Here is a 27,827-nt window from a genome sequence, read left to right as displayed (position 1 = left end):
AGTAGAGATACATGTGGGAGACCTCCCCACACACCCCGGAGCTGGTGACGAGGACAGGAACAGGGGCGACGGGGACAGGAGGGACCATGGCTGCCCAAGCTGGGGCAGGTAGGTAAGGCAGGAAGAGGAAAGGGTTGGGGGAGAATCAGGTGCAGCAGCTGGGCGGTGAAGGGAGGGAGGTTCCAGGGTGCAGAAGCCCTGGCCGGGCTCCAGAGGCCTCCTACCTGGAGCAGTGACACCGGCCTGCTGCCCTGCTGTGGAGCCTCCCAGCCCCTCCATCTTTCTGGACCCGCTGACTTCTCTGTCTCCTATCCCCTGCCAGCCAGTTTCTTGACCCAGTCTTCTGAGCTATGAGCCCGATTTCCTCCCTACATGCTTCTCCCTGAGCCCTGTGTAGTCCTGTTTTCTGCTTCAGACTCTTGTCTGAAACTGCTTTCTCTAAGGTCCCCCGGGGCCCCTCACCACCAAATCCACAGACCCCTCGACTCCCCGCTGCCCTTGCCCTGGGGGGCCAGGTCTCAGTGTGGCCACGGTCCCTGCAATCCCGTCATGACTCAACTCCATTCACTCTGACAGACGGGCCTACACTCAGGACGTGGTGTGGGAGAGCAGGAGCCACGGGGCCAGACAGGCGAGGCTCCAGTCCCAGGGCCACTTCAACCAGCTGTGCAGCCCAGGGCAAGTGACTCTCTCTCTCTGAGCTTCCCCTTCATTGTAAAATGGGGAGAAAACAGTAGCTACCACTGCCAGGCCCTGTTCTATTTACATTAACTCATTTGGTCCTCAAAGTAACCCTGTGAGGGAGGAGTGATGATTATCCCCACTGCGCATACAGAGAAACCGAGCTGTGGACGTTACAGTTGCACATTCCAACATGGTAGCCCCACGGGGCTATTGACCTTTAAAGTAACCTCCATTCAATCAAAAACCCAGTTCCTCAGTCACACTAGCCCCGTTCCACATACTCAACAGCTACATGTAGCTACTGGAGACTGTACTGGATAGCCAGACACAGAACATTTCCACCCTCCCAGAAAGTTCCGTGGGTTAAGAGACTTGCCTAAAGTTACACAGCAGGCGGGCTGGCACAGCCCGGCTCTCCATCACGTTCTAGATCCCAGAGGAGAGACTGGGACTGAACGAGGCAGGCCAGGCTGCACATGGGCCAGAGCACAGGGGGTGCTCTGTGGGTGCCTCCTTCCCCTTCCCTCCTGGGGAGGCAGGCATGACATTCCACTCCCTGGGGTCCCTCATTGACCTTCCTCCTGTCCTCTTCCTAACTGGGGCCGTCTTCTCTTCTCTCCTCAAACCCGGCTTGCACCAGTTCAGCCTCAACCTGTGCCCGCAGGCTGGCCCACCCTTCAGGGGCTTCTGGGTGGGTTTCCTGAGCTGCCCTGAGCGTCTCCTCCAAGACAGCTCCAGCCCCCATGCTTCAAGCGAAAGTCGCCCCCAGATAAACTCCCATCGCCTCCCCCATCTGACCAGCTCCTCTGCCATCTTTAACACTCTGGGTTCCCCACAGCTCCACTACTGGGGAGGAGGGGGGCTCTGCCGTCAGTGGCCACCCAAGTCCTGCCTAGTGAGGTCCTCCCCTCCCCGCTTCCTCCCTGCATTTCCACAGCAAGGCTCGCCTGCGCTCAGCACCTCCCACCTGTTCGCGGTGTCAGTCACGAGTCTCTCCCTCTTCCCTGCCCCCTCCCCACCCATCCTACACAGGCTCTTCTAGAACAATCACTGGCAAACACTGCAACACACCCCTCTCCTGCTCCCAAACCAAAATCCCTCTCTCCCGGCCGGCTGGCCTTCACCTCAGAGACAGACCTGGCCTGGCCAGGCATCGCCTCTCTGGAGGGGACCTGTGGGGACATTTTCTTTCCGTGGGCGCCCAGAGCATCACTGGGCCCTTTTCCTCCCTCCCGCAAGTCAAGTCAAAGTCAACAAGAATTATTTAAAGAAATCCTGCTGGGAGTCCTTCGGTGAGACAAAGACTCCTTTTGTTATGCAAATGATCGTACCTAATTTCCCTTGTTTTGTTCCTTAAGGTTTTAAAATCGGTTTTCCCCTCGAACTGAAACACACCTCCTCCTGCTACTCCCTGCCCCCCAGCGCGCGCACACGCACGCACACACACACACACACACACACCCAGAGTTTCAGAATCTAGGGGAACTTGGTGGACGCCTCTCTGTCCCCTGCTCAGAGCATACCTGCTTTGCACTTACTTGCATTTTCTCTACCCTATTATTCTTCCCCGCTCCTCCCCCAAGGACCCATTTTCTTCCCCTCCTTTAAAACCTGCTTCCAAGTTCCCCTTCTCCAGCAGCGTTTCTCTAATTAACCTCCCTGGCCCCATCGCTTCCTGGTTCTGCAGAATCCCAGCTGTGAGTGGCCACAGCCTCCCAGAGCTGGACTGCTTAAAGAGACCATGGAGACCTCCTAATCCAACTGGTTCATTTTACTGATGAGAATATAGGCCCAGAGAGGGGGCATAAGTTGCCCCAGGTCACACAGCGAGTTGGTGGGGGGCACCGAGGTCCCCAGACCCTCAACCTAGAATCTGTGCATCTGTGTGCATGGCTGACCTACATTTGCCAGTGTGTTGTGTGTGTTTCTGTCATATTGTGGGTGGCTTCTAGATTAGGGAGAGGAGAGGAGGAAATGGGGGTTTTGAAGACGTGTGCGGTTTTGAATGAAGCCTGTGGCAAGGTGTGGGGCTGGGCAGGTAAAAGGGTTCAGATTTGCCAGGCTGAGCGTCTGGTAATTGGGTGGGGGGCACAGGTGGTAGTAGGGTGTCGAGACGGCTGCGGGTGGAGACGGGGTGGGCTAGAGATAGGCACTGATCTGTGTGGAAGAAGAAGGGGCTGTTACAGGAGCTCCTTTTTCCCAGCTTAGCCCTGTTTTTGCCCGCTCCCCTCACCTCCAACGTACCTAGCACCCACCATTGCTGAGCCCCTCAGAAGGGCACTGCTGGCTTGGAAGCTGTCCCCACCCCTTACCCCTACACACACACCAGTCCCTACCACGTGTCAGGGCACCACCCAGGAGCCCCAGACTTCCACCCTGAGCAGGAGCCCCAGGGCAGCACCGGGAAGAGGCGGGCCCAAGCCCTCTTGCCTGGTGGGTCACCACACCCCTCCATCCCTGATTCCAGAAAGGGGGTGAAGTGCTGTTAGAGAACTTACGTTCCATCCTCGTTGCTTCTGTAAAACACCAAGAAGGGGTCAGACTTCCCAAAGAAATCTTTCTTGTCCAGCTTGTTGGCACAGAACTGCATGGTGGCTACATCCTGGTGAGAGGGAGAGAGAACAAGGGTGTGAGGCAGCAGTAGGCTGGAAGGTGCCCCAATCCCTGTGGAAACACAGCCCCAGGGCCCTGGAAAATAGGAGGATTCTGAGCACCAGGCTGGTTAGAAAGGACAGCATGTTACATTTGCCCTGCACCAACCAAGGGCCAGGCCCTGGGCTAACACTTTGGACGGTCTCATTTCATCCTCAAACCCCACCGGGCAGGTCTAATGGAGCAGCCGGGGGGTGTGTGAAGCAGGTGCATTCTGGAGCCAGCTGACCCAGTCTGAATTCTGGCTCTGCCACTTTCTAGCTGTGTGCCCTCAAACAAGGGAGGCAAGCTCTCAGAGCCTCAGCTTCCCTTCTGTAACACACGGCTGACGGCAGTACAGACCTCAAAGCACCGTCGTGAGGGCCAAATTGCAAAGCACTGAGCAGAGGAGCAGTCACGTCCATGTTAACGCGCACGTCGCTTTATTATTATTATTTTTTTTTTTTTAATTTTTTTTTTCAACGTTTTTTTATTTATTTTTGGGACAGAGAGAGACAGAGCATGAACGGGGGAGGGACAGAGAGAGAGGGAGACACAGAATCGGAAACAGGCTCCAGGCTCTGAGCCATCAGCCCAGAGCCTGACGCGGGGCTCGAACTCACGGACCGCGAGATCGTGACCTGGCTGAAGTCGGACGCTTAACCGACTGCGCCACCCAGGCGCCCCAACGCTTTATTATTATTTTACCAGGGGGCTCAGAGAGGTGAAACGGCCAGCCTCAAGGCTACTCTGAACTTGGTCTGCCAACCTCAAAGCCCTCACTCTGTCCACACTGCCTCATTCTCTCACACCCTGTGTGGCTCCTGGAGGACAGCCCAGATGAGGCATTGCTTTCACACCCACTAACCCAGGAGAGGCCCACCCAACTCTCGAAGGTAGATATGGCCCATTTTACAGCTGAGGAGTCTAGGGCTCAGAGCAGGGAGCGACTCCCCCAAGTTCACCAGGCAGAGCCCTGGGTTTCTGACTCCCCGGGTCGTTCATGGCCCTGGCTGACCCAATACTCAGCCCAAGAGCACAAAGAAGGTATCCAGGCCCTGCTGAGGACTGCTGGATCCCTCCCCTCACATGACCCCAAGCCCCTCAGTCTGCCATGGCTGACAGGGCACTGGGCAGAAATGCCCCCATGTCCTTCTCTCCACCCATCCCCCTGTGGCCTCTTCAACCTGAAATCTCTGCATCCCGAAAAATCTCCTGCCAACTGACCAGAGCTCGGAGCTTTGTCTTCTAGTCCTTTGGGCCTGGCCTGCCCTCAAGGGCTAGGGCCTGTGGGGAAGTCACCTAACTCTCACGCTGCCCCCTTCCTCTCAGTGGGGAAGAGGGTCTCTTGAGCTCAGCCCCACAGCCCAGTGAGGACCAAAATGGTGGCAGAGCTGAAAAGGCAACCTCCCACAAGTTTGAAGGGCATGGTCAAGGGTAGGGAGAAGGTGGTGGTATAATGGTTAAGAATATGGTCACTGGAGCCAGACCGCCTGCTTCAGTTCCAACCCTTTCTAGCTGTGTGACCTAGGGCAAGTTAATCACCCTCTCTGCACTCAGTTCCTCATCTGTAAAATAGGGTACTGGCAATGCCTACCTCATAGGCTTGTTGTGAGGCTGAAGTGAGTTAATATGAGTGTACTGCTGAAAACAGGATATATACGGTGCACACTAGATGCCATGTACGTGTAAGCTCTTAGGGCTATTTGGACACTTGCCCTCCTTGCACACACAACATATGTGGCCTCTGTCTCTGCCCCACCCCACCCCAAATGCCTCCCTTCAAGGACAGCTGACAATAGCAAACACAGAGCATCCGTTCACTCACTCACTCACTCACTGATTCATTCATTCAACAAACATTTATTAGATACATACGTGTAGCCAAGTCACTGAGTTCCTTATCACCTTTAGCCCGAGAAGTAATCCTTTGTTGCTTTTTTATAAATGAGGAAGCTGGGGCAGAAGAAGCTGACCTGCCCAAGATCACCAGCTGGCAACCAGCAGAGTGTAATTCAGCACATATGAACTGGCTGCAAAGTCAGGCCTCTTCCGGCGTACCACTCCGCTGAGAGGGAGCGCGTTCCAGCTGTGAGGCCCTCTTCCCTGGTTTCTTTGGACTCCGGGGTCGTCGGGGTCAGGGAAGGGGCAGGGAGGGGCTGGCCTCTGGTTAATCTGGGACGGAAGTACCCACTAAAGGGAGGCTCTGAGGAGGGGCAGTGCTGAGGCACACAGCAGCCAGAGCACAGAGGTGTGCGGGTAAGGACGGCTTTCATCGTGTTCCTCTTCAAGACTGACCCGAGAGGAAGAAGGAGCTGGACCGGGGGCTTGCAAGGCCTAGCAGTCCCAGGAATCCTAGAGCCTCCAGAGAAACCTAGGACTTCAGACCTGGAATAAGAGAATGGCTGACTTATTGAGCACTTACTGTATGCAAGTCACTGTGTTAAGCCTTCTCTTTACATACGTTATTGTATTGAATCCTCATAAAGACCATATGAAGTAACTCCACTATTCTCCCCATGTTACGGATGAGGACACTGAGGCTTTTAAAGGCTGTCATAGGCCCACAGTCACACAGAGGGTAACCGAGGCAGGTAGACTTCAGGGCATTCCCTCTCAGCCTCCCAAAAAGATCTCTAGCCTTCTAAGTCTGTCCCCTGTAGTCACTGTAGGAGAAAGTTTCAATCCCACCCCATGCTGGATGGAGGAAGCATTTTAAATGCCTCCCTGGGGAGTTCTATCCCATGGGCTAGAAAAAGGAGGCGGCTTAGGACCAGGTGGGCTCCTCCCAGCACTGGCTATATAATCTGTGGGGCCCAGTGGAAAGGGAAAATGTGACAGCGGGGCATTAAACCGAACTTAGGCCCTGTGTGACTGCACAGATCATAGGCCCATGAAGCCAGCGCTGGCTCCTCCTCACGGAGGCAGCGGGCAGTGGCATCAGAAAATACTGACCTCTTGGGGCACCTGGGTGGCTCAGTCGGTTAAGCTTCTGACTCTAGATTTCAGCTCAGGTCACAGATCTCATGGCTCATGAGTTCCAGCCCTACATCGGGCTCTGCACTGGCAGTGTGGAGCCTGCTTGGGATGCTCTCTCTCTCCCTCTCTCTCTGCCCCTCCCCAGCTAGCACACTCTCGCTCTAAGTAAATAAATTAAAAAAAAAAAAAAAAGAAAACACTGACCTCTCAGATTCTGCTGAGGACAGAGTGGAGATAGCCCAGCAAGGCGCCCATAGTTCTGGTGTCTAAGCCTCAGTTTCCTCATCTGTAAAGTGACATGCTGGACAGGATGACTACACTGTCCTTTAACGCAGGGCAATTTAGGCTTCCGTGTGAATGCTACAGGGAGCGCACTGGGACAGGGGTGGCAGTGGGGAAGGCTGGCACCCAGGGGACAGTCTGGGAATCCAAAACCCCTCCACCGGCTTCCCCGGGATACAGTTTGGTCGTATCTCCAGATGTGATTCCACACAATCAGAGGTCACCTATAGGACACCTGCACCTGAATGAACACAGGCAAGCCACACACAGCAACCTGCCCCGGTTGACTCTAAAATACACACATATACTGGCAACAGCCAAACCAAAAAATCCAGGAGAAAGAGCTCTTCCTTTTGCTTCCTAGGAGAACCTTCAAGGCCCTGCAAGATCAGGAAGGGGGGCAGGAATATGAGGACAAAATCAATGCAGAACTTAATTATCGTAACTTCCAGGACCATTCAGTGCTCCCCTGGGAGGGCCCCTGGCCCCAGCACAACACCTGACACAGAGAATAGTACAGGGGAGTCAAGGCCACCTGGCTGGAAACCACTTCTGCGACCTATCAGCTCAGCAGCCTCTGACAAGCAACTTAACCTAAGCCTTGGTGTTCTCCTCTGGAAAAACAGAGTAATAACGCCCCCTGTGAGCCTGTCAGGAAGACTGAGGCAAATGGCATATGTCAAATACCAGCCCACAGTGCCTAGCACAGAGCAGCTGCAAGAACAGGGGCCAACACCTGTGGAACGCCATCCCCCACTGGGCCGGACCCTATGAAACTGCCTACCTACAAAAATGGCAATACCACATGGGTCAACCTCAGGTGGATGTTTTTACGGTGACTAACTCATTTTAATTCGTTGAATCCTCTCAACCGCCCCAATGAGGTAGATGCCATTATCAGTCCCATTTTAAAGATGAGGAAACTGAGGCCCAGAGAGGTTAACACCCTCGCCGGAAGCCACACAGCTACTAACAGGAGAAGTTGGGATTGGAAGACAACAGTCTGGCTCCGAAGATTAATAACTGAGATTCCAAATGATGACCCCCCGAATCATCAAGATAAGTTGAATTTGTGTTCTGTAGCCTCAGTTTGAGGACTCAGAAAAGTGTGAAATCCATTTTAGAAAGGCCTCCTCCGTGCAAACTAGTTAAAATTAAAGAAAAGAAGAGAAAAGAAAAGAAAAAAGAAAAGAAAAGAAAAGAAAAGAAAAGAAAAGACAAGACAAGACAAGACAAGACAAGACAAGACAAGACTGGCTCTAAAAATCAGCTAACTGGAAAAATCTTCCAGGGAGCCACACCTCATTCCCCCGCTGATGGCAAATACAGGTTTTGCCGGCGGCTCATTTTGTCGCTCAACCTGCCCTGCCATCCCTAACACAATCTAGACCCAGAAACAATCACCAAAAGCCCATTAAGGTTATGGGTACTGCTGTGCCATTGTCGAATCCACAGGGATACAACAGACCTTCAGTGAGATTTCTAGGCTGTAACGAAAGCAAGCTTCTTCCCTCATGGGTGAGCCTGCCCCAGGGAGTCCTGGAGACAAGGAACTGTCCTGGTCTGGGGACCCAACTTCGGAAGGCGGCTCTGAGTTATGTCAACAGTCATATCATATGAACAAGGCTTTGACTGCTCCCCTTAAATGTGGGTTAGTGAATGGACCCCAGGAAGAGGCTGGGAAGTGGCAACAGTTGGGACTGAGCCAGCAGGACTAGGAGGCAATGAATTCCGGCCATGGTCAGAGGTCCCTCTGTTTGATAGCTTCAGCTGGAGGGTGGGGCTCTCTGAGAGCAAGAAACGCTGTTCCCAAACCAGAAGCATCTCTGGAATCAAGTGTGCAGAAGATAAACAACTCCTGCAATATATAATTTCCTGCAATTTCTGCCTTTTCGCCCTATCTTTTTAAAAAACATATTAAGTTCTTCTAAAACAGCAGGATTGCCTCAATTTGCATCTTTCCGAATGTTAATCAGGCTGCTTGGGAGACTACAGCAAACAGCCTTTCTCTCCAGGGTGGCCTGGCCCACTCTAGCACTAGCCCTCTGACCCAGAGAGGCCTTGCAGGTCAGAGGTCAGGCCCAGAGGTCAGCAGGTGGGCTGAAGACTGGGAGAGGGTAGCAACACCCTGGAGGGGAGAAAAGAAAACCGGGTCTTGCTGGCATGCTCCAGGATCAGAACAAGAGAGTAAGGCGAGTACAAAATTTAAAAGGTGCCCCGAATCTCAGTAATCAAAATAAAGATATAATGTGACACCTTTAAAAATCAATATCAGTGCAAAAATCCATAATAAAACACCAACGATTTAAATAAAGCCATTTTACAAATGAATAAACGGAGGCACAGAAAAGTCAAGTAACTTACCCACAGTCACACAGCTAGTAAGCAGTGGCATTTGGTCTAGATCCAGAGCCCAAGTTCTTAGCCACTTTGCTCACATACTACACCCTAAAAAGTAGTTTTATAGCTTTTTTTAAAAGTTTACTTATTTATTTATTTTGAGAGAGTGTGTGTGAGTGGGGAAGGGGAAGAGAGAGAGGGAGAGAGAGAATCCCAAGCAGGTTCTGCACTGTCAGCACAGAGCCTGATGTGGGGCTTGATCCCATGAACTAAGATCATGACTGAGCTGAAATCAAGAGTCGAATGCTTAACTGATTGAGTCACCCAGGTGCCCCCCCCCCCAAAAAAAGTACTTTTAAATGGATGGTGGAACCATGGTGACATTTATTGTTTTCTCCTCAAAGTTGGCTGGGTTTTACAAATTTCCTGGAACTTGTACATTGTCTTTTTTAGTCCAAAAAAGAGAAGACATCAATTAAAAGGAAAAAGAATCATTAGCTACAACTCTGAAATTCAGCACTCCAGCAGGAGGGAACACAACTCAGAGTCAAGAGTCATTCTGTGCGCAGTGACCTCTGAGAGGGCTTCCACATTCACAGAAGGGCCCGGAACCCCAGGCTGCCGGGATAAGACTACAGAAGCAGGGGCCCAGGGCACAGGTGTTCTGGGGTGTCCGCGAAGACCACTTAGGCTAGAATTGATTGGAATATAGATGGTGGGTGTAGACGTTGGTCTAAGAGATTGGGTCTGTCTTTACACGTTGACTGTAACAACCACATGGGGGTCAAGCCGTTTTTTCTCTGCTGTCTTAATAGCTGACTTCCCAAACAATCTAATCAGTTGTACATCTGTTGATTTGGTCATTCAGAAGCTGAAAACCCCAGATTGACTGTTTTCCCTCCCACTCATGGAGACTATGTGCCTGGGATACTAACCAAAATCCATCAACAAAAGCTCAAAAGAAAAATGGGATTATTTGGCTAGGAGGATGTTCAGGGCAGTATTAATTACATTTTTTCCTAGAAGAGAATAGATTTAATAAATTATGGCTCATCCATATAATAGAGGAACAATATATAGCTATTAAATCCATGTTTTCAAAAAATATCTAATGATATGGGAAAATAAATCTGAATACCATATTCTACTAATTATAAAAGGGGTGCCTGGGTGGCTCAGTGGGTTAAGCCTCCAACTTCAGCTCAGGTCATGATCTCACGGTTCATGGGTTTGAGCCCCACGTTGGGCTCCGTGCTGACAGTGTGGAACCTGGAGCCTGCAGGACACTTATATCCGTGCTAGCCATAACATGCATCTTTCCTAAACACCAACCTGCATACTTCTGAGTCTCAGAAAAGCTTCACCACTTCCCCCCATTTCACCTAACCTCTTTCTTCTTATCTCTCTCCCTTCCTCCCAGGACTCTCCCCTAGGCTCCCACATGGAGACACTGGGCTCTCCCTGGTATCTGTCCTCAGAACAGTGAGAGTTCTGACTTTATCAAGATTCAAAACTGCTAAAGGGCTCTGCTACAAGGTCCTCCCCCCCACTTCCCACCCACTCCCACCTACACCCTCACCTCTCTGACATCACTCATCACTGTCTCCTTGCCCCAGGACCTTTACACAAGCTGCTTTCCTTGCCATCTTCTTCAAGGTAGCTGTAAGGGCTTATTCCTTCACCTGTGTGTATTTTGGCATATTATATGGTATTATCCATGGATTTTTCTTCAGGATAGTAAAGAGTGCTGTAAAATGCTTTCTATTAAAAAAGAGGCAATGGGGGGCACCTGGGTGGCTCAGTCAGTTGGGCGTCCGACTTCGGCTCAGGTCATGATCTCATAGTCTGTGAGTTCAAGCCCCGTGTCAGGCTCTGTGCTGACAGCTCAGAGCCTGGAGCCTGTTTCAGATTCTGTGTCTCCCTCTCTCTCTGACCCTCCCCCGTTCATGCTGTCTCTCCCTGTCTCAAAAATAAATAAACGTTAAAAAAAAATTTTTTTTTTTTTTTAAATAAAAAAGAGGCAATGGGTCTGATGAATTAAGGACTACTGCTGTACTGTGATTGCTGGTTGACATTTCTGTCTCTCGCACTAAACTGGAAACTCTGGGGTGGTGGCAAGGACTGAGCCAAAGCATGTTTGCTGAAAAAAATGAATGAACACGTGAGCGGGCTAGTGATACCTAAGGGGTGGGGGCCTCGTGGGGCAGCTGCAGTGAGAAGCTTTGACTCCCGAGGCTCGTGAGAGGGGAGCCACACTCTCTCCAGTGTGTACAGGAACCTGACAGGGAGGCAGTGAAGACGTGCTATCTGGCCAGGACCCCCGGGGTCCGCGGCAAAGCAGGTCTGGGTGTCTGGCAGGCGTAAGGGTAGCTGAGGATCTGGGAAGGGGAAGGCCAGGAGCTGCCCAACCTGTGCGTCCACAACACCCCCCCAGCTCTCTTTAGAAGCCCAGCCACTCACCATGCCTGCTGAAAGCTACTGGCCCCACAAAGATCACAAAGCCCACCCCTGTTTCATGCACCATAAAGCTCATGGCTGCACCGTGGCTGAGGGAACTACTCCCTGAGGACTAGGGGTCCACAGCCGAGCAATCTTTTTTTTAAAAAAAAAACTTTTTTAATGTTTATTTATTTTTGAGAGACAGAGTGTGAGCCAGGGACAGGCAGAGAGGGAGACTGAATCTAAAAGCAAGCTCCAGGCTCTGAGCTGTCAGCACAGAACCTGACGCGGAGCTCGAACGCACAAGCGGTGAGATCATGACCTGAGCCTAAGTCGGACGCTGAACCGACTGAGCCACCCAGGCACCCCTCTCCGCCTAGCAATCTTAAGCTGTCACTTCAACCTCTCTGCACCTGTGAACTGGAGGCACTCACTCCTACCCACCTCCCAGCCCTGTGGTAAGGACCAAATAGACTATAATCATGAGGATCTTGGTCAATTGTGAGGGCTATGCAAATGTTGGTCAGTATTACACAGAATAATAATAGTTTTACTGCTGAACATAATTAAGTCTTTGGTGATTCAGAGGCCCTTCAGGAGCTTAAGCTCATCGTTGTCAACATCCAGTATGACTGAATAGTATTTGGGATCAAATTCCCATTGTTGCAACTTTCTTGTTTAAATTCTAGATAAGGAAAGCTTTTCCGTAACCCATCAAAGCATGCTGGTGACCCACTGGAGTCCTTTGCTAGTCCCCACCCGTCCACACCATCCGACTACTTAGCAGAACACATTCACTTGAGCAGAAAGCCCTGCTCTGGTTGGAAAAAAAAAAAAAAAAAAAAAAAAAAAAACCTCTCAGACTCCACCCTCTTCCTTTGATCCTCCTACTGAATGCCGAGCTGGAGCCACAGAAGCAAAGCAGCTCAGATGTAATTATTTTCATTCAGCCAGATGCTGGGAATTAGTCTCTTTTCCTTGTAAGTATTCTAGGGAAAGACAGAACTCAGCCAAAGACGCCCCGAAAGAAAAGGAGCTGACAATCTCAAGAGGAAGGGAGGGAGCCCACCCCCCACCTCCTTGCCTTGGGAACAGCTTAAATCAAGGAAACTGTGGCCACCCCTGGAGGGAAGGTGGGGAAGGAGCAAGAACAGGGAGGCGCCTAATAGATACTAAAAGGCAGATTGTTTGCCAATCCCGGAAAACTAGACCAATGACAGCACCCAGCATTGTCTAGGGCTTTAGAATTTCCAAAGCACTTTCACTCGTATTACCTTATTTAATTATAAGCTAGGGAGGAAATCACCAGCTGAGCTGGAAGTTTGGGGGCAAACGGAATTTAGGCTTCAAGGAATTCAGATTCCATCCTTCCCAGGCACCAGTTAGGCAGAGCCGCCTCCATGAGCCCTTTTAATCCTCGAGACACCTCTATCAGCCCCGACATACAGATGGAGAAGCTGAGGCTCGGGGAGCTTCAACAGCTCTCCTGTAATGTCGGCTGTGTTCTCTCTCCCTTGCCTGAACGCCGGTGACTTCCGGATGGTCAGCATACACATTTGTAGTTTTCCTCGTGGTCCGCTGCTAAACGTTTGGTCTGTGCTTTTATTCGGTTACAGATTCCTCCTGATCCATCCTGCAGGACTGGCCACCGCACACCAGGCCCTCTGCTGGGGCTGTATACCAGAGGGGGTGTGGTCCTGCTGCTAAATTCCTCCAGACCCACTGAGGTTAACAGGCACTTAGATGAGCCAGAACGAGCAGTGGCCTAGCAGTGGATTTGGTCATCGCTACACTGCCCTGGCCTATCAATTCTGTGTCTTATTCTCCAACGGGAGGCCCCTGAAAGCAGAGTTTGGAAGCCCACAGCCTGGTGTTTAAAGACCCTGGCTCTAGAACCAGACTGCCTGGGTTCAAATCTCTCCTACCCAGTGGCTCTGTGACCCTGGGCAGGTCATTTAACCTCTCTGGAAAAGAAAAACTGTAATATAGCAGATATTATGTAATACATCACACTACTTACAGTATTACATCACACATCACACTAATACACATTAAGAAGTCGATACAGGGGCGCCTGGGTGGCACAGTCGGTTAAGCGCCCGACTTCAGCTCAGGTCACGATCTCGCGGTCCGCGAGTTTGAGCCCCGCGTCGGGCTCTGGGCTGATGGCTCAGAGCCTAGAGCCTGCTTCGGATTCTGTGTCTCCCTCTCTCTCTGCCCCTCCCCCGTTCATGCTCTGTCTCTCTCTGTCTCAAAAATAAATAAACGTTAAAAAAAAATTTTTAAAAGAAGTCAATACATGTAAACCACTTAGCACAGGGTGTGGCTCAGTATAATTGCTCAATTAATCTTGGCTAACAATTTATACCTCCACAGCAGCAGTTCTCAAAGTATGGACCAGGAACCCTCAGGAGGTGGTCCATGAGGCCAAAACTCTTTTCATAATAATGCTAATAAGACATGGAGTTTTCTAGAATTTACCTAGCAGTGATACACAACAGATTGACTGCAGAAGCAAATATGAGACTCTAACTCTCTTCTGTTCAGCCTGACATTCAAGATATTTACAAAAATGCAAAACAAGGCTGCTCTTCTCACTAAATGACTCTTGTTTTGGAAAAGGTAGTCATTTTTCAGAAAAAGTTGTTATTTATGTTGTCATTGTTAAGCGAATTAACATATAGCTTCTTAATCGCTCAACTTTATTTTCTAATAAGGCAAATATTTATAGCTAACAAATATCATAGTTGCACTGATTTCCCAGGAAGGTCAGAAAATCCTGTTTCTCCCCCTCCCTCCCACACCCTCTAACCTGAGCTATGTGAACTCGGGTTCCCAGGTTACCCCAGGCTTGGTCCTGTGTTCACACTCCGTGGCCACCTCTTCCTTCTCTCCCTGGGACCTACCCCATTCCCACCTGTGGCTTCTAATGAACCTAAGAGGCATGCAAGCCTGGGAACGAGCCCAGGTTTTAGAATCGGGTTGACCTGGGTTAGAACCGTGACTCTACCATTTCCTGTCCTTGAACAGATGACTCCGTTTCCCTGAGCCTCAATTTCTTCATTCGTAAAATGGGAACAAGAACAGTACCCACCTCTTCGGATTGTTGTCAGGAGCAGTGATAACTTAGGCAAAAATGCCCCTCCCCTGACAAGTAATAACTATCATCATCACTATGTTTCGCCATTATTTTTAGCCATCGAGTCCCCTGAGCCCCTTGTTGGTGTGCTCAGCTACCCCTTCAGCTGTCCCCACCTCCTGCTTCTCCACGGTCCCACAGAAGGAGCAAAACCAAGGGCCGCCTGCGATGGCAGACTCTAGCTTCGCAACACACACACCCTCACTCCCTCGACCCCGTGCAGGTCGTCACCCTACTCCAGAGCTAAAAGCGCAATATGACAACGACATGCCAAGCCCCCAGGCTCCACGACGGAAAAAGCCCCTCTCTGCCAGTCCTGGAGCCAAAGCAGTCTTGGTTCAAAGACATGTGAGAGGTGACCATGATGGGGAATGGAGGAGCCCCGGCGTGGAGGGCAGGGGCCAGGGCCAGTCTGGCTCTGCTGCTAACTGTGGACGAGTTCCTTCCCCCTCTGGGCCTCAGTGCGCTCCGCTATAAAGGAGAAGGCACCGGGGCGCCTGGGTGGTTCAGTCGGTTAAGCGTCCGACTCTTGGTTTTGGCTCAGGTCACGATCTCACAGTTCACGGGCTAGCTCTGATGTTACAGAATTCTGTGACCGCCAGGTCAAACTGAGGAGCCCTGCCTTCCCCCAGATACCTTCCAAAGACACGCGTGGCCCGGGGGTCACAGGGAGAGCAGCCTGCCCTCTGTCACTGCTCCACCTCTGCCCCCACCAGGTCCCGTCCTGGAGCCCCTCTGCCACTCACCCTACAGTTGCTCAGCTCCTCGGCGGACAGGATGATGGTGCCACATTTCTTCCCTGGGACACCACTGGGAGAGGAGAAGATGAAAGAATGGAGAGCCAGACAAAGACAGACACACAAGCCTGAACACTCCCCGAATCAGACCTCCTCACCCTCCCTCCTCCCCCACCCAGCAGACCTGCCCAAAGCCCCTGGGGAGACAGAGTCTCCTGAAATCCATGTGGCAGTGTGGCCTAGTGCACTGCTTCCTGGGCCAGGCCCCCAGACCTGGAGCTGCCCCGCCCCCTGCTCCCAGAGAGCCCAGAGCCCCACCAAGGATAGTGTCTGCAATGAAAGTCCTAGAAGTGGAAAAGCATCCAGACTCACCCGGAGGCTTCCAGACCAGTGGTTCTCAAACTTTCCATCCAAAGACCACTTCTGTGGGCAAAAGACCTCGTGGGCCAGCCACCCCACCCTGCACCCAGCTGACCCCCAGAGTCCCGGGACATTTCAGCTCTGAACCACTCCGATTTATCATGGGAGGGAGAGCAGCAAGGGGGAGTTAAGCAGAAGGGCTGGAATGCTCTTGGGGCAGCTTGTCCAGGCTCTCTCCCACGGCTACCTCCCCTTGAACTCCTCGGCTGGGGTCTCTCCAGAGAAGAGAGCTCCTGGCCATTCATGCAGCAACTCAGTGAGGGGGGCAACCAGGACCTGAAGTCGGCCCACGCGAAGAATCCCTTCCAGGAGGGTGAGTTCCCAAGGGTGGGCCTTCACCCAGGGGACCTGTACCACCTCTTCCCTAGGTCAGGAAGGACCCCTCCCCCAGGCACCAGCCCATCCCACTCCAGTGTTTGGGATGAACCTGGGGGTGGGGGCCCCCAGTGTAGCCAGGGGCCACTGGGAGGGAGAAAAAAATGTTACGTTGTCCAGCAGCTGTGTGACTTTGGACTCATGCCTGCACCTCTCTGAGCCTCCGTTTCCTAGCCCCTAAAAATGAGTGTGTTTGTAGCCTCCATTATGACCAACATGCACACACAGTGCTATCATTTCCCTCCCCGCCCGCTTTCCTTTACAAAGTTGCAAAGCTGAGAAAATCCGGCCCCACCCCCAGGCCAGCCTCGGGAGCAGCAGCACGCTGTCCGCAGAACCCACTTTGAGAACCACTGATGGAACTCTCCCCAGTGCCAGCTTTTGGAGGGAGGGGCTCTCAAGTAGAGGAGGCAGGGGAGCTGGCCCCAGAGGTGGGGACAGCCCAGAGCCCTCCAAATCAGGTGAGCAGAGCAGGGGCCACATCTGGAGGCTCCCATCACAGATGGGTGGCAGGGCCTGCTAGCCTGTCCCCCTAGACGTGGGGAGTGCCCCCAAAGCACCTCCCCAGCCCCAGTCTGGCCCTCCCTGGGACTGATATGTGTCTGCCCAGGGAGACAGAGTCCTCACACCAGCCTCTTCCGCCAGTGTTTCTCCCTCTGCCTCTGGGCCCCTCTCCTATTTCCCACCTTCCCTTCCCTCCCCTCCAGACCCAACCCACTCCCACCTGCTTGGCCTTCCTTTCTCTCTCTCTGCCTTTCTGGCCCTCCCTCTCTGCTCTTCTCCCTGACTCCTGTTCCCTCTCCAACTGCTGCTTCCATACTCTCCTTGTAAATTAGCATCCACACCCTTCCTGGGCCGTGAGCACCCTGGGCCCCCTAGAGCCCCTGTCCCATATCCAGCTGCTCTGGTGGCCGGTGCAGCTGCTGGGACCCCAGCTCCTGGGAGCTCTCAGCAAGGCCAGTGGAGCTCTGCTGACTGGGCCAAAATGCTCAGGTGTCTGAGGCACCTCCAGGCTGCTCCCGCAGGCAGATATCCCCTATCCTGCCCCCCAACACCCTCAGGTGAGGACCTTCCCTCCAACCAGGAGAGGGGACAGGCAAAGAGTGGGGAGGGAGGGTCTTTGTTGCACACAGTTGCAGGAAGCCGGCCAAAAGCGGATGGTCAGGGTGGAGGCCAGGGGAATGGGGCTGGCCCACCACAGCTGGTGAGCAAATAGAAAAAGTGAGGATTTAGCAGAATCTTCTCCATGAAGAGGCAGACATCCAGCAGTGGGAGCATGGAGGGGAAGTGGAGTAAGGAGATAAAGAGAAGGGAGGGAAAGAGGAAGGGGAGAAGGGCAAGAGGTGAGAGGCCGAAGAAACCAGGCCAGGGAGAGAGGAAGAGAATGTGTCCAGTCCCTGGTGGCCACCGGAAGCAGCGCCTACCTCTGATCCCCACCCTGCTCCCTGAAGTCCCATGGGCCACTGGGCCTGGGGATGCTGGAGCTCAGGTCTGGATGGGGGAGGGGCTGGCTGCAGAGTGGCCCAAAGCACCCACATCCTGCAGGAGGGACCCAGGCTCCTCTCTCCCCTTGGCCAGGGCTGCGTGCACGGTGGTGGGGGCAGGGACAGGGCCTGGACTCTGAGGCTCCCTCTGCAGAGCTGGCTGGATGTCTGAGGACTCCAGGACCAAAGATGTCTGCTGACCTACCCATTGGACACAGCTGGCATGGGTTTGCCTGTCCTGGAATTCAGGCTGAATGCTCCTATCCTGTGGAGAGAGAGGAAGAGAGAGCACGCCATGAGCCAAGTACCCTCGTCCTGAGAGGCCACAGCACTTGGCATCAGAATTCTTGGAGACAGGTTTCTATTCTGGATCAAACGTCAAAACAGGACCAAAAGCCATGGGCCAGAGGAAGGAGAGGTCTTCCTCCCAAGCCTTGTTGTGAAGTCCTGGGCGACCGCCCCTCAGGGGTTCTCAAAGTGTGGTCTCCGGACCAGCACCATCAGCATCCCCCGGGAATGTGTTAGAGATGTAAATTCTCAGGCTCCACCCCAGACTTGCTGGATCGGAACCTGGGGGTGGGGGTGGGGGGTGGAGCCCAGCAATCTGTGCTTTAACAAGCCCTCCTGACGATAAGCCTGCCACAGTTTGAGGACCACTGTTCCACTTCTTTGAGCCTCAGTGTGTGAACCGTGAAATGGGGAGACCTGCCGAGTGAATCTTGTGAGATCAGAGAAGCTGATTATGGTCTGGCCCAGAGGAGATGCCCAGTGAAGGGGAGCTGTGCGTGGGTCTCACTGGGGAGAATGAAGCATTTGAAACCTTCAGTGGGGGAAACAGGTGCCCCTCCTTCACCAACCCATCGTCTCCAGGATCCTGCCTGCCCTCATGGCTGGCCTCCCCAGCCATCTCCTGCTGAGGTCCTCCTCAATCCCGGCAGAGGGCGCGCCTCCCCAAAGGTGGGCTGGGTGACAGGAGGGAGGAAACAGACCCGAATGACAAATGGGAATTAGACCCAGGCAGTTGGGGGCTGGGAGGGACAGACACATACCTCACTCTGGGGGCCCCAAATTCCATAAACTTCAGAGCCCCCCAAACCTGGTCTCCTTACTCCTCCTCAGCCTGCATGACTGGCTGACTGCTTTGCCCCTACCCTGAGCCAAGGGAGGCTGGAAAGTTGGCCCATCTCTGGGGAAGCAACCCAGGCAGGCCCCCCACCCCTTTACACTTACGTGAGGGGCTTCTCCAGGCGGCTCCCAGGGGACCCCACAATCTCTCCGAGGGTGCAGAAGGCTTGGCCCAGAAAATCCTGCATACCCGGGGAACAGAAAAAAAAACAGTGTCGCCCACCCTGCCCACAGCCACCCCACCTCCTCCATCACCCCATCCCTAGAAGTACGAGGGCTCTGAAATGACAGGTGGCAGCATCAGACACACAGTCTGTGTCACGGTGAAGTCCGAGGCCGACCCAGACCTTGGCATTTAAGAGATGGTCAGAACCTCTGGGCAGTCGCTGGCAAAACTCACGTGTTTGGATAAATCAGGGCTCTTCGAGTCGACGTCGTATCTGCATGGGACGCACAGAGATGGTGAAGATAGCTGGGGCATCCTGCCCAGAACTGCTGGGGCCCCTGAGCCAAGCCAGGACCCCTGTACTCAAAAAACCAGTCTCTGACACAGTGGTTACCCCTGGGAGTAATGGCTGGGAGGCGCACGTGGGAGCCCCGTGGGGTGCTGGACGTGTTCTGTCTCTTGATCTGGGTGGTGGTTACATGAGTGTGAACATCTAAAAGGGCATCATGGAATGGACTCTTATATACATGTCATACCTCCTTAAAGACTGAAAAAGGAAAACAAACTTGCTCTGCAGCCCTGGCTGGTTCACAGGTGGCTGGGCCACCTTGCCCTTCGCTGCCTGTTCTCCCATCTTCCCAGCTGAGGCTCGGCTGCCCTTGAAACGAGCTCAGGACCTGGCCTTTGACCTTCCCCGACTGCGTCACCTTGCTCAGGGGGGCCCAGCCTGACCTTGGGTCTTGTCACTCAAGAACGAGGGATGCATTCAACACCTTCACCTCTTCCCTGCAGCTGGGTACCTCCCTTTATCCGGAGCCATACCTGAAGCCCTCTTCTCCAGTCACCAGGCCATCCAGGCCCAGATGCCTTCTGCTGAGGGCACTCATTCTCGTGCTCCCCCTACCCTGAGCACCTTCTCTCTCCAAAATGTCCCCAAATGGTGACTTCTCGACAATGGGCTGCAAGCCCTCCATCAGTCCCTGAAAAGTCATTTCCTTCCACTGTATTTTTTTTTTCCTTTGCTCCTTCAAGCCCCCAACCCCCTTTCTGTCCACCCTGTCCACAATTCTCTGCGACACGGTCCTTTGTAACCACCCCACGCCTTGGAAAAACAACAAAACAATGTTCCTCCTGTCATCATCTTTAACCTCAGCAGAGGGGCACTCGGCTCCTTTGTGAGACACATGCACATGCTCTGAGCCCCATCAGCCAGGTTACCTCTGCAGGAGGGGAGACTGGGGGGTACCCTCTCCTCAAACAAGCTCTGACAGAGGGAGTGGTCAATGGGGACCGCCCTGGCAGCTGGGGAGAAAAAGGCTCTCTGGAGGTGGAGTTAGAGCTTGCCCCCAAGAGCTTTCCTCAACTGGCCCCTAGAGTCAGGGCTTGTTCAGGGCCCCCCACGTAGCTGAGACAAACGGTGGGGAGCCTCTGTTCTCTCTCCTCACCTCTTTTCCATCTCCTGATGGAGGCGGGGCTAGACTTCAACTAATCGTCACTTTTATTCCAGGCCAACCCTGAGCTACTACCAACCTGGGTCCTACAGTCCCACCTCCCGTCAGTGGTTCCTCCCCAAGCCCCAGCCTCAGCACCATCTTCCACTTACAAGTCAAAACGGAGGTTCTGCTTCTCCTCAAAGAAGTAATCCACGATGAATTTGCGCACAAAGTCAGGATTGAGTGTGTTGTCAATGACTTCAGTGCGTCCGAACTGCAAGAGAAAACGGGGCATGGACCTCAGGGCCAGGCTGGTGGGGCAGGGGAGAGCACTGAGCTCAGAGCCCCTTAGTCCTGGCCCCAGCAGTAATGGAAGCCATGCCTATCCCACCTCATGGCCCCCATCCCCACCCCCCAGCAAGGGTGAGACCTCTTCCATCTCTAACAATGGAAACCATCCACCCTATGGGTCCAATCTCCACTGTCAGCTTTATTCTCCTTACCTCTATCCAGGCTCCACCCAAGTTGTAAGGTTTTGATACCTGGACACCTGAGCGGGCCCTTCACTTACCCACCTCACTGCCTTTGCCTATGCTCTGTCCTCCACCTGGGCTTCCCCTTTGTGCCAGAGGCATATCCTCCATTTCTTCAAGGTCCTTTGATAATGCTGCATCCTCCAAGAAGCCTTCCTGATTCTTCCTCTCAGAGACTTTTACTTTTCTCTGAACCACCACTGAACTTGTGCTCACCCCTATGACCACGGTCCTTCTCTGACCGATTCCACAGTTAGGCGTGTACGTATCTGATGCCACAATTGTAAACGAAAGGGCAGAAGAAGGGATGGTGGTATCTTGGAAGATCCCCCACCTCCTGCCCTTGAATAATCCCCTCCTCTTCAGGGTGGGCTAGACTTCATGACTCATTTCACGAACAGAACAGAGCACAAGCCACTCCCAAAATGTTACAAACAACTATGACTTCTGTCTTGGGCACCCCCTCTCTCGCTCTCATTTGCTTGCTCACTTTGAGGAAGCCAGCTGCCCTTTGGAGAGGCCCGTGTGGCAAGGAATTGAGGGCAACCTTAGGCCAACAGCCAGTGAGGAACCAGGCTGTCAGCCCACCCACCTGTAAGGATCTGAATCTTACCAACAGCGACTGAGTGAACTTAGAAGTGGATCCTGCCCCAGCAGAATCTTGAGATGACCGAGGCCCTGGCCTACACCTTGACTGTAGCCTTGTGAGAGACCCTGAGGTAAAGGAACCCACAAAGCTGCACCCAGATTCATGACCCTGTTATTGAAGTTGCGAAACTCTGGGCTAATTTGTTACACGGCAACAGATAACTGATGCATTGATGTAACTCTTGGTATCCCCTTCAGCATATACTCTACAACTTTACACACATTAGGCACTCAACAATTGAATCCCCCTGAACTCCCCAAATGACATAAGGCAAGTCACTCCCATTTCTGGGCATCAGATCACTTGGAGGGTTTGTGAAAGGATGGATTGTAGGTCTCACTCCCAGAGGTTTTGATTCAATAGATTTAGGGTGAGGCCTGAGACTTTGCATCTCTCAAACTGTGCTGCTGGTGCGGGGACCTCCCTTTGACAACCACTGGGCTAGACCTTTGTACACAGGGCCCTGAGCTCCTTGGAGTCTCCCTGCAGAATGGAGGAAGGCAGTGTGGACATAGTTCCAGGCCATCTGTTCCATCAAAACAGCTCATTCTTACGTCTGTTCAACACACTGGACATTTCTGGTGAGATTTTGTTTCACAAAAGCGACGTGGGACTAAAAGATAAAAGCATAAAAGCACTGTACTATATCCTTCCTGAAGGGAAGGCAGGATATTCCACAATGTGAACAAGACAGACAGGTGCACAATAAATATTTTAAGTAAGTTGCTAATATTTCTTTTTTAAAAAAATTTTTAATGTTTATTTTGAGAGCGAGAGACAGAGTGAGGGTGGGGGATGGGCAGAGAGAGAGGGAGACACAGAATCTGAAGAAGGCTCCAGGCTCTGAGCTGTCAGCACAAAGCCTGACTTAGGGCTCGAACTCACGAACCGTGAGATCACGACCTGAGCCGAAGTCGGACGCTTAACCGACTGAGCTACCCAGGTGCCCCAGTCGCTAATATTTCCGAATACATAAACATGTTTTTTCAAATTGGGTAGTAATTGCCAAAATAAAAAATCAATCCTGAATACTAGTCCTCCTTAATGGGGCTCTGCAATCCAGAATAATGCCAGTACCTGGGCCCCTCTCCCGTGAGGTGGGCAAGGCCCCGTTATGTAGGATCTACCCCAGCACTCACTTCTGCCCTGAATTAAGTTAGAAAGCTGCAAAGAGAACCCCCATCTAAGGCAGTGTGGGTTCAGCTGAGAGCACTAGATTTGGAACCTTCTTGCCCTCATTCCCTGTCAAGTCCACCTGCTAAGTCTCTCTCCAATCCCTCTGTCTTCGTTTCCTCTGTTGTGGCCTTGGTCTGGGCTTACCATTTTCTTTTTTTTTTTATTTTTATTTTATTATTATTTTTTTTTTTTATTTTTGGGACAGAGAGAGACAGAGCATGAACGGGGGAGGGGCAGAGAGAGAGGGAGACACAGAATCGGAAACAGGCTCCAGGCTCCGAGCCATCAGCCCAGAGCCTGACTCGGGGCTCGAACTCACGGACCGCGAGATCGTGACCTGGCTGAAGTCGGACGCTTAACCGACTGCGCCACCCAGGCGCCCCTGGGCTTACCATTTTCTTACCTCAACTTCCGCAGCAGCCTCCTAGTGGGTCCACTAAGTGGGAACATTCCTAATGCTTGAAGACTCGGCTCCCGGGAAGTCCTGTTCTCCAACTCCTAAGCCCTCCCCTGTGCTCCCATAATTCCCTTCACACCCCTCTTGCTGCACTTACCATGTCCCCTGATAACGATCTACTGAGGCTGTTTCTACCCTACTAGATTGAGCTTCTCGAACAGCGGAGGATCCAAGCTCTCCTCATCTTTGCAGCCCAGGACCTGACATTGTCTAACACAGTCACAGGCTCATAGTCGCAGATGATTAACAGCCCCAGGAACTGAGTTAAATATTTTGCACCGTTTTACCTTATTTAGTCCTTTTATGGTAGGCTTCCCCATTTTATAGATGGGAAAACACAAGCACAGAAAAGCTAAGCCATTTGTCCAGGGTTTCACAACTAGTCATCGCTGAGGTCAAGTCACAAGCTAGGCATTCCGTCCCATGCTCTCTAAGCCACATTGTGCTACACATGAAATCCCTTGGGAGGGCAAAGACTCATAACTGCTCCCAGCGACTGGTACACAGTAGGTACTCAGGAATTGTTGAAGGAAGGAAGGTTGAGTGAGGGAATGGATGAGCGGGTTTCAGTCCCAACCTTATCACAAGCTAATTGTGGGACTTCATCGGAGCTTTTCAAAGCTCCAATCTCCTTACTTCTTGGAGGTATCATCTAAGTCAATTACTGATTCAACAGTTTTTAAGCACTTTTCATAGGCCGGACAGTGTGCTGGGTGCTGAGCTACTAAGGGAGCATGAACCCTTCACTTAAGGACTTCTCTATCACAGGTGGGACAACTACAACACCATGTGACAACAGCGCTAACAGAGCTACATACAAACGTCTACGACAGTCCCCTGCCTGCACACCAGAAGCACCATGGAGGTGTGAAGGATAGTGAAATCTACAAAAAAGCAGATTACTGGGTGTTCTGCTTCACATACTAGCCCAGGTATCGGACTTCATAGAGATCTGCACCTTTCATTATTGTTGAGCTATTTTACAACTCTGTAAACTGCCGGAAGGAAGCAGAGTGCAAAGGATTCTTTTTTTTCTTTTTCAAGTAGGCTTCTAGCCCAGAGTGAAGCCCATGAACTCATGACCCTGAGATCAAGACCTGAGCTGAGATCAAGAGTTGGACGCTTCCCACAACTCTATGGTCGACTAATCTTTGACAAAGCAAGAAAGAATATCTGATGGAAAAATGACAGTCTCTTCAACAAATGGTGTTGGGAAAACTGGACAGCGACATGCCAAAGAATGAGACCGGACCCCTTTCTTACACCAGACACAAAAATAAATTCAAAATGGATGAAAGACCTAAATGACAGGAAACCATCAAAATCCTACAGAAGAACACAGGTAACGACCTCCTTGACCTCGGCTGGAGCAACTTCTTCCTAGACACGTCTCCGGGAGCAAAGGAAACAGAAGCAAAAATGAACTACTGGGACCTTATCAAGATAAAAAAAACTTCTGCACAGTAAAGGAAATAATCAACAAAACTAAGAGGCGGCCTACAGAATAGGAGAAGATATTTGCAAATGACATAGCTGATAAAGGGTTAGCATCCAAAATCTATAAGGAATCTATCAAAGTCAACACCCAAAAAAACAAATAATCCAGTTAAGAAATAGGCAGAAGACATGAATAGACACTTTTCCAAAAACAAGACATCCAGATGGCAAACAGACACATGAAAAGATGTTCGACATCACTCATTATCAGGGAAATACAAACTAAAGCCACTATGAGATACCACCTCATATCAGTCAGAATGACTAATATTAACAACACAAGAAACAACAGGTGTTGGCGAGGATGCAGAGAAAGAGGAACCATCTTGCATTTTTGGCAGGAATGCAAACTGGTGTGGCCACTCTAGACAACAGTATGGAGGTTCCTCAAAAAGTTAAAAATAGAACTACCCTACCATCCAGCAACTTCACCACTAAGTATTTATCCAAAGGATATAAAAAGAAAAACAGATTTGAAGGGGTACATGCACCCCAATGTTTATAGCAGCAATACCAACAATAGCCAAACTAGGGATAGAGCCCAAATGTCCACTGACTGATGAATAGATAAAGAAGGTATGGTATGTATGTGTGTGTGTGTGTGTGTGTGTGTGTGTGTGTATACGTATATACATATATATATATATATATATATATATACGTATACACACATATATCATAAAGGATGGAATATCTATCTACCAATAGATAAGGAAAACTTATATATATATGTGTATGCATGACGGAATATTATTCATCAAAAAGGATGAAATCTTGCCATTTGCAGCCACGTGGATGGAGCTAGTGGGTATTATGCTAAGCGAAATTAGTCAGAGAAAGACAAATACCATATGATTTCACTACTATGTGGAATTTAAGAAACAAAACAGATGAACATATGGGAGGGGGGAAAAGAGAAAGGGAAACAAACCATGAGAGACTGCTGAAGATAGAGAACAAACTGAGGATTGATGGAGGGAGGTGAGTGGGGGATGGGCTATATGGGTAATGGGCGGGGGGGGGGGGGGCGCCTGAGTGGCTCAGTCAGTTAAGCGGTCGACTTCGGCTCAGGTCACGATCTCGCGGTCCGTGAGTTCGAGCCCCGCGTCGGGCTCTGTGCTGACAGCTCAGAGCCTGGAGCCTGTTTCAGATTCTGTGTCTCCCTCTCTCTGACCCTCCCCCATTCATGTTCTGTCTCTCTCTGTCTCAAAAATAAATAAACGTTAAAAAAAAATTTTAACAAAAGAAAGCCATAAGGAAAAGAAAATACATTTATAGTACTATACTGTATTTATTGAAAAAAATTTGCATATAAGTGGATCAGCAAAGTTCAAACTTGTGTTGTTCAGGGTCAACAGTATGTGTGTTGTTTGAGTCATCTGAACCAGTTGTAACATCTTACTGGTTCCCTCATTTAATTAACAAGTTAAATAAATCTTTACCATGTGTTCATTTTATATTTGCATGGGAGTCATGCTTTTACCTTTTAAAAAAATGTATCCTTTAACAGGAGCTTTTTTAAAAAGCTCAAAGCCCCCACACAGACCTATGAAACCCGATCTCAATGGGTGGGGCCTAAACAACTGTGTTTTTTTTTCAGTTTCCTAGGTGATTCTAAAGTGCAGTTGGAGTTCAGAACCACTGATGGAGGAAGGAAGAAAACTAACCTTGACTGAGCCCCTTCTGAACGCTCAATAGATCGAGTGGATCGTTATCTCATTCAGTTCTCATAAAAACCCCCGTCAGTTACTACCCATTTTGCAAGTGAGAGAATCAGAGAGGTTAAGTACCTTGCCCAAGGTCACACAGCTAGGCAGACCTGGGACCTAAACGCAGGTATGTCTAATCCAAAACCCATTATATTTTTACTTCATCTAACATCTAACAGGCCTCCTCAAGTACGATGAAAACCAAATAAAGATGAAGTTTACTTCACAAGTATTTATAAAATCCCCACTGTGTGCAAGGCAATGGCGAGGGCACAGAGGTGAGTAAGACTGGGCTCCTGCTGCATCCCCTAAAATTCAATAACAATCTTACAATGTATAATCCTCGTTCCAAGAGAACTGCTGCATTTTCCTCTTGTGCTCTTTCTAATTGTTAATACCTCTAGTCTTCAGACAAAAGGAAAATTTCTCTCACACCCAGGTGTGAGAGAATCCTCCTTTCAGAAAGGGCTCTGCCACCTCCTCAATGTACTGCTCTCCCAAACAAAGTAAAAAAAAAAAAAAAAAAAAAAAAATCCCTCTGGCTGAATTTTAGACGAACTCCAGTCCAGAAGGAACAAGCTTTGGTGCGGTCTCTCTCCTCACCCGACTCTCCGCAGAGATGCAAGGAAAACACCCATTAGGGAAGATGACGGCGCTGCTTTCAAAATGGCACTTGAAGCTTCACTCGAGAGGAATTCCCTGGAGAGTGATCTCTGCCAGAGAAGAAAATGGAGTTCCCCCGGAAACAGGACTTGGAGCAGGACTCCAAGGACCCCCGAGATTTCCTAGCACAGGAGAGGGGGCAAGAGAGCCAGGCTGGGCAGTGATGAATTTCCAGCACACAGGGGTAATTAACATATGCCAGTCACAAACAACTGTGAAATCTACAACCCAGGGATTTACTAAAGATGTTTTATAGCCTTCATTACTTTGGCTAATAACAAAGGGGGGAGAAAAGGGAAAACTTGGGTTTTGAACATCCAAGAAGCAACCAGGTCTCTGTCAGGCCCAATTTACACACCTATTAATGACACTAGGAAACAACCTAACTGATGTATAAAAAAAATTCAATTTGGTTGTATTTCCTTCCACACAGAATTACTGTTTCCAAGCCACAAGGGACTTGGACAGATGAGGTATTAGCACCGAGCAGTGGGAATCACATGAAAGCATATAGTCTTTTTTTTTTTTTAACTTTTTAAAAATGTTTATTCATTTTTGAGAGAGAGAGAGAGACACAGCGCGAGCAAGCGTGGGGGAGGGGCAGAGAAAGAGGGAGGGAGACACAGAATCCAAAGCAGGCTCCAGGCTCCCAGCTGTCAGCACAGAGGCCGATATGGGGCTTGAACCCCCGAACCGTGAACCGAAGTCGGACGCTTAACTGACTAAGCCACCCAGGTGCCCCAAAGCATACAGTCTGAATGACATATGGCAAATCCTGCTTGGGGGAGAAGGGGAGAATGGGTTAACCCCTCGCCAACCATAATCAGAGCCAACCCAGCCCTGAACACTCTTCCAGCTCCCTGTCCCTCCCTCGGTCCATTCTGAACTCCTCTGTCTACACTCCAGCCT

At 51.0% G+C, this 27,827-nt stretch overlaps 1 protein-coding gene across 2 annotated transcripts in view; it reads right to left on the bottom strand.

Moving 5' to 3' along the window:
• Positions 1–27,827, bottom strand: part of CPNE5 (copine 5) — a 93,606-nt gene that overhangs the window by 31,749 nt on the left and 34,030 nt on the right. The window contains exons 4-10 of one of the 2 annotated variants that reach the window (XM_049653367.1): positions 20,405–20,508; positions 19,036–19,075; positions 18,741–18,817; positions 17,716–17,775; positions 15,604–15,654; positions 15,241–15,304; positions 3,183–3,286 (exon numbers count right to left, since the gene is read on the bottom strand). In XM_049653367.1, the coding sequence (XP_049509324.1) occupies positions 3,183–3,286; positions 15,241–15,304; positions 15,604–15,654; positions 17,716–17,775; positions 18,741–18,817; positions 19,036–19,075; positions 20,405–20,508 (500 nt within the window). The remainder of the gene's footprint in view (positions 1–3,182; positions 3,287–15,240; positions 15,305–15,603; positions 15,655–17,715; positions 17,776–18,740; positions 18,818–19,035; positions 19,076–20,404; positions 20,509–27,827) is intronic. The other variant, XM_049653368.1, reaches the window with a different exon arrangement.

Source organism: Panthera uncia (genome assembly GCF_023721935.1).
Source record: "Panthera uncia isolate 11264 chromosome B2 unlocalized genomic scaffold, Puncia_PCG_1.0 HiC_scaffold_24, whole genome shotgun sequence".
In the NCBI taxonomy this organism is placed as follows: domain Eukaryota; kingdom Metazoa; phylum Chordata; class Mammalia; order Carnivora; family Felidae; genus Panthera; species Panthera uncia.
Note: the sequence above shows the minus strand (reverse complement) of the source record. Positions and strands in the feature narration are given on the sequence as shown.